The sequence below is a fragment of the Drosophila yakuba genome, chromosome 2R (assembly GCF_016746365.2).
Source record: "Drosophila yakuba strain Tai18E2 chromosome 2R, Prin_Dyak_Tai18E2_2.1, whole genome shotgun sequence".
Lineage (NCBI taxonomy): Eukaryota > Metazoa > Arthropoda > Insecta > Diptera > Drosophilidae > Drosophila > Drosophila yakuba.
In genome coordinates this window covers 3,287,334-3,298,883 of record NC_052528.2, presented here as the reverse complement: position 1 = coordinate 3,298,883, position 11,550 = coordinate 3,287,334, and the positions used below count along the sequence as shown (strand labels likewise).

At 36.1% G+C, this 11,550-nt stretch overlaps 2 protein-coding genes across 2 annotated transcripts; both read left to right on the top strand.

Moving 5' to 3' along the window:
• The first annotated feature begins 2,220 nt into the window (after positions 1-2,220).
• Positions 2,221-3,111, top strand: LOC6529194. Its single transcript, XM_002090165.4, has one exon. The coding sequence runs from the start codon at positions 2,319-2,321 to the stop codon at positions 2,964-2,966; it is 648 nt and encodes a 215-aa protein (XP_002090201.1). The 5' UTR covers positions 2,221-2,318; the 3' UTR covers positions 2,967-3,111.
• A 3,184-nt stretch (positions 3,112-6,295) lies between these two features.
• Positions 6,296-8,314, top strand: LOC6529193. The gene has a single exon (XM_002090164.4). The coding sequence runs from the start codon at positions 6,404-6,406 to the stop codon at positions 8,249-8,251; it is 1,848 nt and encodes a 615-aa protein (XP_002090200.2). The 5' UTR covers positions 6,296-6,403; the 3' UTR covers positions 8,252-8,314.
• Positions 8,315-11,550: the final 3,236 nt, after the last annotated feature.

Below are 11,550 nucleotides of genomic sequence, written 5' to 3'. Positions count from 1 at the left end.
ACCGTAAATCTGATAAGAAAAGTATAAACGGCACGCGTACATTCCAAAGATTTTATCATTAGGCCAACAAGTAGATCACAGTTCATAAGGAAAAAGTTCATTGAATTTTATGGGGTCAAGATTGAGATAAGCCTTTGATCTGGAGTGTTTCCGATATTGCGCATCGCGGATGATTAACACTTTGGAAATCCTGTCGCAGGCATCGATTATTATAAGAGCGGGAAGGGTACTACCGAACTGCGTATTATAGGCACGAAGATTCATCAGATCGCACCTTAGCTCGATAGCCTCCGCCGGTTCAAAGGGATGCCGCCGCCACTACAGGCAAACAAACAAAGAAATTAGGAACTCGTTCGATTGTTAGAATTATGATGGGAACCAATCAGTAATGGCACCGTCCTACCGTTTGAAGTTCCTTTGACCTGGCCTCGGAAGCAGCCGCCTTTAATCTCCGAACCGCCTAATGGCCCACAATTGGCCTAGGTGAAAGATACTTCCGTGTCGGTCTTTCTGTTGCTCATTGTGGGTGGCAACCACTGCTGCCGACGCCGCAATCACGCAATCAGAATCTCAACCACTTCATGCTACACACAGCAATTGGCGCCTGCAAGTATAACTTATAAGTATTTGTATCAGCTAATTTTTAATATTTTATAGACTGTGGACCTGGAAAACGCTTTGAACATGCCTCAATTCGGATCCCTCCCTGCGCTCTGAAGCAGAGATATTTATGTGTATGGAGGAGTACCTAGCCCATAAATTGCACGAAATTATGCGTAAATAAAGCAAAGCGGTCTGTTCGGGGTACGCCGACCTTTTGATGTTGTTAGGCTTTTGTGACTCGGATGGTGGGGTTTTGAGGAAACTAAATCATATATTTCCCCAGAAATCGAAAAATACATTTTAAAAATTCTAACACTAAATTGGTTTCCATATCTGAATTGGTTCTGTGTAAATTCATCATTATTTTCAAAAGAATTTACTAGGTAAAAGGAAGTTTTTCCGACCCAATAAAGCATATATTATATTATATTCTATATCAGGTTTACTAGCCGTCTGTTCTCTGTCCGTCCGTCTGTTCGTACGAGCGCAAAGATCTCGGAAACTATTAAAGATCGAAAGGGTATACAAGGTTCGTTCAAAAGTATGTAACAGGTAAGAGGTATCATTTCCGACTCTATAAAGTATATATATTTTTGATCAGGAGCAGTAGCCGAGTTAATCTGGCCCTGTCCGTCCGTCTGTCTGTCCGCGTACACAGAGCGCTCAAAACGGCCAAGCCCACACTTTTGAAAAATGTTTTGATATTTTAAAATTTTTTTATTAGTCTTGTAAATTTCTATCGATTTGCAAAAAAATGTTTTGCCACGCCAATCTAACGCCCACAAACCGCCCAAAATTTAATTTAATATTAATGTTATGTAATGTGAATGTTAATTATACCCGTTACTCGTAGAGTAAAAGGGTATACTAGATTCGTTGAAAAGTATGTAACAGGCAGAAGGAAGGGTTTCCGACCATATAAAGTATATATATTCTTCATCAGGACCAATAGCCGAGTCGATATGACCATGTCCGTCTGTCCGTCCGTATGAACGCTGTGATCTCAGGAACTACAAAAGCTAGAAAGTTGAGATTAAGCATACATACTCCAGAGACATAGACGCAGCGCAAGTTTGTCGATTCATGTTGTCACGCCCACTCTAACGCCCACAAACCGCCCAAAGCTGCTACGCCCACACTTTTGAAAAATGTTTTGATATTTTTTTATTTTTGTATTAGTCTTGTAAATTTCTATCGATTTTCCAAAAAAATTTTTGCCACGCCCACTATAACGCCTACAAACCGCCAAAAACTGTGTTTAAGACTCTTCTTCTCCCTTCCACTAGCTGAGTAACGGGTATCAGATAGTCGGGGAACTCGACTATAGCGTTCTCTCTTGTTTTTTATTTTTTTGTTAGTAAAAAAAATTTGTAAAAAAAAGCTTTTTGCCATGCACTCTCTAACGCCCACAAACCGCACCAAAGCTGCCACGCTTTTAAACAAGAAATTTGAAATTTCTTGTTTGCAATCCCTCTAGCAGATATTCTATTGATATCTGCAATTAATTTTAATATTTCTTCTTTGCACCAATTCCTAAATTGCGGGAGATTATTTTAAAGTTAATGCGTAATTTTGGACTAATTTTTCTTCTTCTTTGTAATTCATCACATAGTCAAGGCAATGCCACTCTTGTCAAAATTAAACATGACTCCAGTGGTTTAAATATGGAAATAAATTTGTCAGATTAAATAGAATACATTTATTAAAATAAAAAAATGAACAGGAAGGTTAATAATAGAGTGTACGCAGGGACTCCAGAAGAAAATTGCTTACCAACATATCTAGCAGAACCAATCATCGAGGGTCTGTCCCGGAAGGCGTTCCATCAAGTCATTGGAAACAATTCAGATCATACCATTCAGGATAATACAAATAAGTATGACAAAGAACCCAGGAACTATTTTTGGATAGCCGTGAGCGACTATCAGTTGGACAGGACTTACATTGTCTACCGTTTCTTTCACGATATCGGTGGCATTGTTGCCAAAAACTTGACAAAAACTAATCGCATGTACCTGAAGTACTTCAGTATGGAGGATTCCCAAATCGCGCTTAGCTACGATGGCCAAAAAATTGGATATGGCGGTGATATTCGCGTCAAAGTCAGGGCTGAGAGCCCCGTTACAGAAAATGCCGTCATTGGATTTCTGGAACAGTGCTCAGACGGTAATGGCAATCCCACTGACTATGAAACCACAGAGACGGCCATCTTCTATGTCGAGGATGATAAGGACGAGGAGCATATTTGTGATCAAATAAAAACGGGAAATAATAATGAAAACGAGTCTAAGGGCAAAAACAAAAATGTCAGCTTATCCCAATGGTTTAAAGAAAAACTATCTTATGTGTTCTACTTTTATTAAATTCTAACACTAGTTTTTTTTCACATCTAAAAAAAAATTTATTTTAATATCTTAATGCAAGACTTAGAAAAATAACGATGTTATGTTGTGTCTGCCTTCAAAGTCTTTCAAATCAAATACACTAGAATCCGGCTATAGCGACTTTCAAGGGACCGACGATTTTACGTCGTTATACCGGGAAGAGGCACTAACATGTTCGTAATATGTTTTTACATAAAACAAATCAATTTTTTAATCAAACAGAAAATGTAATAAATTTAATTAAATAACCTGGTTTTTCAAAAGAAACAAGAGAGAACGCTATAGTCGAGTTCCCCGACTATCTGATACCCGTTACTCAGCTAGTGGAAGTGCGAAGGAGAGTTTTCAACACTGACAGTTTTTGGCGGCTTGTGGGCGTTAGAGTGGGCGTGGCAAAAAGGTTTTTGGCAAATCGATAGAAATTTAAAAGACCAATACAAAAATGAAAAAATATTAAAACATTTTTTAAAAGTGTAGGCGTGGCAGTTTTAGGCGGTTTGTGGGCGTTAGAGTGGGCGTGGCAACATGAATCGACAAACTTGCGCTGCTTTTATGTCCCTGGACTCTGTATGCTTAATCTTAACTTTCTAGCTTTTGTAGTTCCTGAGTTCTCGACGTTCATACGGACGGACAGACAGACGGACCGACATGGCCAAATCGACTCGGCTATTGATCCAGATTAAGAATATATATACTTTATATGGTCGGAAAAGCTTCCTTCTGCATACATACAGTTACATACTTTTCAACGAATCTAGTGTACCCTTTTACTCTACGAGTAACGGGTATAACTATTAGATAACTCAGCGAGTGGGAGCGCGAACGAGAAAGTTTAACATTGTTTTTGGCGTATTTATAGATAATAAAAAATATAGAAAAAAAATACAATAATATATAAATACAAAATTTTTTAAAGTGTGGACGTTGGAGTTTTCGTCTATTTTTGTATTGCGTTAGATTAGTTGTGGGAGAAAAGACAACAAACTGCGCTACGTCTATGTTTCTGTGATCTGCATGTATTGTTTCTGAGATCTTAACGTTCATACTGACGGACATGGCTAGATCGACGGCTATTGATGGTGATCAAGAATATATATATGTACATTATTATTGTCGGACACTCTTCCTTCTACCAGATACATACTTCTCAAGAAATCTAGTTCACCCTTTTACTCTGCGAGTAAAGGGGTACAAATATATAAGATATATGTGATAGTAAGTTGAATATACTTATTTCAGTTGATGTTACACACTTATCCAATAACAATGTTCAATGTCGATAAATTAAGTTCGCACTGTTCACAAATGCATTTCTGGGATGGACCGCGAACTCGGACTCTGGGAGCCAATTTAGAATTTTTAATAACAATAAATCAATTAAAATAAAATGTAATTTTTCAATTTTATCAAATTGTCATTATGCGTAATTAATTCCTATGCACAAATGCATTTTAGTATAACAACGAGCAGCACGCCTAAAGTAGCGCCCGCGCCCTCTGCCGCCAAGGGGTGGAACTATGCATATACACGATTTGTATCCCGACTTGCCACCATTTTTGAGGTGGGACGCAATGTGGCACTGTGTGTGCATTTGTTTTGTCAAAAATAATGCTGCTTAATTATTATATTTGTAATTTATTTGCCCCGCAGTTATCGGATCCAAATGCTAAAAAGTATGCGCGGTGCTTTAATGCCACATTAATCCCGCACAACAAACAGACCAACAAAGCCTGATACAAAGCAACAACAACTACAACGACGCCGCAACAAACGCACTTAAAATGGGAATGACAGTAATAAACAACAAAAGCAATTCAAATGCAGCGCATAGAATGCATAATTAATTTTTATTTTGATGACAACGTCAACGCACCATCACCATCCAGCCCAGCCAGCTGCCCATTTTCCCAAAACAATTCGTGCTGTGCTTTTTGGCATGTCCACTGCAATTATCCTGTATTGGACATATGTATGTACATATGCATATGTGAATTGGTATGTGTAAATACGCCCACGAAGTTATGTAATATATATACCACTAAAATAAGCGACAATTTCGATCAAACGTGAAGTGGATAATTGTACGTATGCAAAACTTAAGTAGTTATATATTAATATTATTTTAAGTCCCTTAAACGGTATATGAAACAAGGTAAAAATATTATAGAATACAAAATAATTATTTGAATACAGAAAATAATCATTCTTATATAAGATTATTTTGCAAAGCCTGCGTTATCTCAAAGCATAGCAAGCGAAGCACCATAGATAGTCCGAATCATCCGTTGCTTAGAAGTTTTCAATAAATTGAGATTTTAAGTGATACTACGTGAGCAATAGTTGTAACCGATGGTAGTTGACGCTTACAACAAATTTGTTAAATTTCGCCATGTCGGAATTATTCTTTTAACTGCATTTGCCCAGAAACTGCTAGAAACTGCGTTTTCCCACACTTGACCGCAGAAAGAGGCAGAGACCAGCACAGGTCAGGTTAAACACAAATTAACCTCATTTGACAAAACAAAGCGAACAGCGCTAAAATGGATAATTTGTTAAATAAATTGCTCGATTTTTATTCAAACTATTCAAATATTTGGTTGCTGGTATTTGTAAACTTCCTATTTGCATACGACGATAAATAAAAATGAGAAATTAAACTCTTTTGTTATGCTTTTCCATAATCTCTGTTGTTTTGTTTTGGACGTCGATAGATACAAATCCGTTTTATTTGTTTTTTGACCATGTTCAGTTTTTATGCCTTTTCCCAGTCTTTTTTACATCCCGGGGCGCATTAAGCGGCTGTCGCCAATTACGGCAAACGACCTGAACCCATTATCCCTCCAATTTTTACCCCACTACCAATGATATGGGAAAACAAATCCGCTAAAATTATTGCGTTCATTACATTTTAAGCACAGGTGATTAGATTTTATAATTTGCATGGCTAAGCCGAACCAAAAAAGTGGCAGTACAGTTGTGCACATTATTTATTTAAAACAATAGCAATAATGATTTTGAAAATGTATATGGTTTTTCTTTATTTATTAGTGGACTTATTTTATTTGCCCCTTTTCACTTCAAGCACTATCGAAATGCGGGATCAACAATTACCAGCGAATTTCAGTTTTTATTCCTCCTTGTATATTATTGTATTATTTTAATTAGTTTTTCCTATAGACCTAATTTTTAAAACATTTTTTTTTTGTCGACATTATTAATTTAGTGCCCTCAGGTTTTCAATTATATACTTAATTGAAAATAGTAAACTAATTCAATCACATATTAAAAAGCTTACACTCGATTTTCTGTCTGGAAAGTTTCTCTATTCTAGCCTTACAGCAGGCCTGAAAATTAATGCCTTTTAAAGATTTTTATCAGTCAAAAGTTCTTATTCGGATCGTAAAATAACCGAAGAAATGGCACGGCTAATGTTGCGAATGAAAGTATCCATGATCCTGACCGGATTATTTTTTACTCTATACTTTGGGCTTCAGCCCCTAACTGAGTTGTTTGAAAGGAAGCATCTAGTGGATGCACCCGAAGAAGTTGTCTTTGTCAACACCTCCGTGTGCCATGTAAGTGGTCCACGGAAACCGGCGGCGTATTACTTTGCGATTGAGCCGATCAAGAAGTTGCAGTGTCGCATGCCCCAACTACTAACTGCGGTAACTCAAGGCGGTAGCAATTTTCTGGAGGCCAAAAGGATTTCAGAGAACTTTAATTGTAAGTATTGGCTAAAATCTGGATACATCCACTCAAGGCAGTACACAACGGATGGACAATTTGATTTGAAAAGTGGCACGGCCAGAAAAATTAAGATCGGCACAGGTGAGCAGATAGTTCGCATTAGGTGCTCGGACCAGTTAAATATAAGCAGATACCATGACGTGCATTATTTTTTGCCTCCGCCTGATCCCAAATGGATGCCGACAGAGAGACCTGAAAAATTGTCTGTAATGGTTTTGGGCATTGACTCAGTTTCTCACATGCATTTTGTGCGATATTTTCCCCTTGTAAAGTCCTTTTTAGAAAACCACCCTCACACGAAATTCTTCGGCTACAGTCGTGTGGGCTTGGATGCAGATGCCAACTTAAGGCCTATTTTGGGTGGTAAAAGCAGTCGATTGGCAGGGTTAAACTTTCTTTCGGACGAGAAAGACTGGTTGTGGGACATCTTCAAGATGGAAGGCTACAGCACCGCCTATGGTGAGGATAACGCCAAAGGGATCCTCTTCCGTAGAAATGGGCACAAAGAGCTTCCCAAAAATAAAGTCGATTTTGATTTGACTCCTGTAATTGTCGAGATGGATAACCACACGCGCTACAGCATCGACCTGAAGGAGATGATTTACTGCACGGCAGGACGAAAATTCCAAGAGGTTCTCAGGGACTTTATCCTCCAACTGGTACCCTATATGCAAGGAATACCCTTTTTCTCGTTTTTCTGGCAGTCGCAGGGTGTCCAGGAGTACTATGAATATGCATCTCACTTGGATCTTTTCTATATGATGCTTTTGAAGAAGTTGCTGAACGCGGATATTCTAAACAACACTCTGCTGTTTCTGATGTCCGGCCATGGCCTACGAGCTGGAGAATACCGCATGAGCCTTCAGGGCATGAAGGAAGAATCACAGCCCTTAATGGTGGCAATATACCCGGAATGGCTTAAGCGGAAATACCCCTTGGCAGTTAGGAACCTCGAAAGCAACGCTCATAGCTTGATCACTCCGTACGATCTGCGCGAAACCCTGGCTGACGTTATAGATCTGGTTCAACTGAAAGACGCCAACCTAGAGGTCGGCATGAAAAGGCTCCAGTCGCATCCCGCAAATAGGTTGCCCAGGGGCATCAGCCTTTTTCTTCCGATTCCTGACCACAGGACCTGCGACTTGGCTCACATACATTCCCTCTTCTGCTTTTGCCGCGAACTTACCGAAGTTCCCACGGACGACGGACTGGTCATTCGAAGCAGTCGCTTTTTGGTGGAATCCATCAACCAGCTTATCAAACCGTTCAGACAGTGCCGACAGTTAAAGCTCGAAATGGTTCTACTGGCCCACTTCTTGGACTTCGGCGAGGAGACCTTTCTCTACGAGTTGAGGCTGCGGGTGCGGACGAATCCGGGGAATGGAGTTTTCGAGGCCACCGTTCGTCTGTCGGACGTTCTTCTGTTGACCAGTCCCATTAGTCGGGTCAGTCATTACCTAGGGCAGTCCCACTGCGTCGGCGATCCGGACCTAAAAACATTTTGCTTCTGCATTTGAGAGGTGTATTTAGTGGACTCATCCAAAATATAGTCACACATAGTCATGATTCCGAGCCGAAAACCACAATACACACTAGAAGGTTACTCGAAGTGTATTAAAATGTTTTCCTATGTATGCGTAAATAAAAGAGTATAGAGTATAGAGTATAGAGTATAGAGTATAGAGTATAGAGTATAGAGTATAGAGTATAGAGTATAGAGTATAGAGTATAGAGTATAGAGTATAGAGTATAGAGTATAGAGTATAGAGTATAGAGTATAGAGTATAGAGTATAGAGTATAAGAGTATAGAGTATAGAGTATAGAGTATAGAGTATAGAGTATAGAGTATAGAGTATAGAGTATAGAGTATAGAGTATAGAGTATAGAGTATAGAGTATAGAGTATAGAGTATAGAGTATAGAGTATAGAGTATAGAGTATAGAGTATAGAGTATAGAGTATAGAGTATAGAGTATAGAGTATAGAGTATAGAGTATAGAGTATAGAGTATAGAGTATAGAGTATAGAGTATAGAGTATAGAGTATAGAGTATAGAGTATATATGAGTATAGAGTATAGAGTATAGAGTATAGAGTATAGAGTATAGAGTATAGAGTATAGAGTATAGAGTATAGATAGTATAGAGTTAATAGAGTATAGAGTATAGAGTATAGAGTATAGAGTATAGAGTATAGAGTATAGAGTATAGAGTATAGAGTATAGAGTAATATAGAGTATAGAGTATAGAGTATAGAGTATAGAGTAAGATATAAGTATAGAGTATAAGTATAGAGTATAGAGTATAGAGTATAGAGTAAAGAAGTATAGAGTATAGAGTATAGAGTATAGAGTATAGAGATAGAGTATAGAGATAGAGTATAAGAGTATAGAGTATAGAGTAAGAGTATAGAGTATAAGAGTATAGAGTAAATAAGAGTATAGAGTAAGAGTATAGAAGATATAGAGTATAGAGTATAGAGTATAGAGTATAGAGTATAGAGTATAAGAAGTATAGAGTATAGAGTATAGAGTATAAAAGAGTATAGAGTATAGAGTTATAGAGTATAGAGTATAGAGTATAGAGTATAGAGTATAGAGTATAGAGTATAGAGTATAGAGTTTATAGAGTAAGAGTATAGAGTATAGAGTATAGAGTATAGAGTATAGAGTATAGAGTATAGAGTAAAGAGTATAGAGTATAAATAGAGTAATAAGAGTATAGAATATAGACGTATAGAATATAAGAGTATAGAGTATAGAGTATAGAGTATAGAGTATAGAGTATAGAAGTATAGAGTATAGAGTATAGAGTAAGAGTATAGAGTATAGAAGTATAGAGTAATAGAAGTATAGAGTATAGAGTATAGAGAATAAAGATAAGTATAGAGTATAGAGTATAGAGTATAGAGATAATAAGAGTATAGAGTATAGAGTAATAGAGTATAGAGTATAAGTATAGAGTATAGAGTAATAGAGTATAGAGTATAGAGTATAGAGTATAGAGTATAGAGTATAGAGTATAGAGTATAAGATAATAGAGTATAGAGTATAAATAGAGTATAGAGTATAGAGTATAGAGTATAGAGTATAGAGTATAAGTATAGAGTATAGAGTATAGGTAGATATAGAGTATGAGTAGAGTATAGAGTATAGAGATATAAAGTATAGAGTATGAGTATGAGTATAGAGTATAGAGTATAGAGTATAGAGTATAGAGTATAGGTATAGAGTATGGTAAGAGTATAGGATAGAGTATAGGTATGAGTATAGAGTATAGAGTATAGAGTATAGGTAAGAGTATAGAGTATGAGTATAGGTATAGAGTATGAGTATGAGTATATGAGTATAGAGTTAGGTTAGAGTATAGAGTATAGAGTATAGGAGTATAGAGTATAGAGTATAGAGTAGGTTAGAGTATAGAGTATAGAGTGAGTATAGAGTATAGAGTATAGAGTTGAGTATAGAGTATAGAGTATAGGTTAGAGTATAGAGTATAGAGGTATAGAGTTAGAGTTGAGTATAGAGTATAGAGGAGTATATATGAGTATAGAGTATAGTTAGTATAGAGTATAGAGTATAGAGTATAGAGTATAGGTATGTATAGAGTATTATAGAGTATATGAGTATAGAGTATTTAGAGTAAATAGAGTATAGAGTATAGAGTTGAGTAAGAGTATAGAGTTATAGAGTATAGAGTATAGAGTATAGAGTATAGAGTATAGAGTATAGAGTATAGAGTATAATAGAGTATAGAGTATAGAGTAATATAGAGTATAGAGAAGAAGTAATAAGAGTATAGAGTATAGAGTATAGAGTATAGAGTATAGAGTATAGAGTATAGAAGGTAATAGAGTATAGAGTATAGAGTATATATGAGTATAAGTATAGAGTATAGAGTATAGAGTATAGAGTATATAGTATAGAGTATAGAGTATAAGTATAGAGTATAGAGTATAGAGTATAGAGTATAGAGTATAGTAGTATAGAGTATAGAGTATAGAGTATAGATATAGAGTATAGAGTTAATAGAGTATAGAGTATAGAGTATAGAGTATAGAGTATAGATTGTATAGAGTATAGAGTATAGAGTATAGAGTATAGAGTATAGAGTATAGAGTAATAGAGTATAGAGTATAGAGTATAGAGTATAGAGTATAGAGTATAGAGTATAGAGTATAGATATAGAGTATAGAGTATAGAGTATAAGAGTATAGAGTATAGAGTATAGGTATAGAGTATAGAGTATAGAGTATAGAGTATAGAGTATAGAGTATAGAGTATAGAGTATAGAGTAATAGATAAGAGTATAGATGTATAGAGTATAATAGAGTATAGAGTATAGAGTATAGAGTATAGAGTATAGAGTATAGAGTATAGAGTATAGAGTATAGAGTATAGAGTATAGAGTATAGAGTATAGAGTATAGAGTATAGAGTATAGAGTATAGAGTATAGAGTATAGAGTATAGAGTATAGAGTATAGAGTATAGTATAGAGTATAGAGTATAGAGTATAGAGTATAGAGTATAGAGTATAGAGTATAGAGTATAGAGTATAGAGTATATAGAGTATAGAGTATAGAGTATAGAGTATAGAGTATAGAGTATAGAGTATAGAGTATAGAGTATAGAGTATAGAGTATAGAGTATAGAGTATAGAGTATAGAGTATAGAGTATAGAGTATAGAGTATAGAGTATAGAGTATAGAGTATAGAGTATAGAGTATAGAGTATAGAGTATAGAGTATAGAGTATAGAGTATAGAGTATAGAGTATAGAGTATAGAGTATAGAGTATAGAGTATAGAGTATAGAGTAT

What these genes read in the sequence shown, in the direction of transcription:
- LOC6529194 (XM_002090165.4), top strand. Translation starts at nt 2,319, where the DNA reads ATGAACAGGAAGGTTAATAATAGAGTGTACGCAGGGACTCCAGAAGAA.
- LOC6529193 (XM_002090164.4), top strand. Translation starts at nt 6,404, where the DNA reads ATGGCACGGCTAATGTTGCGAATGAAAGTATCCATGATCCTGACCGGA.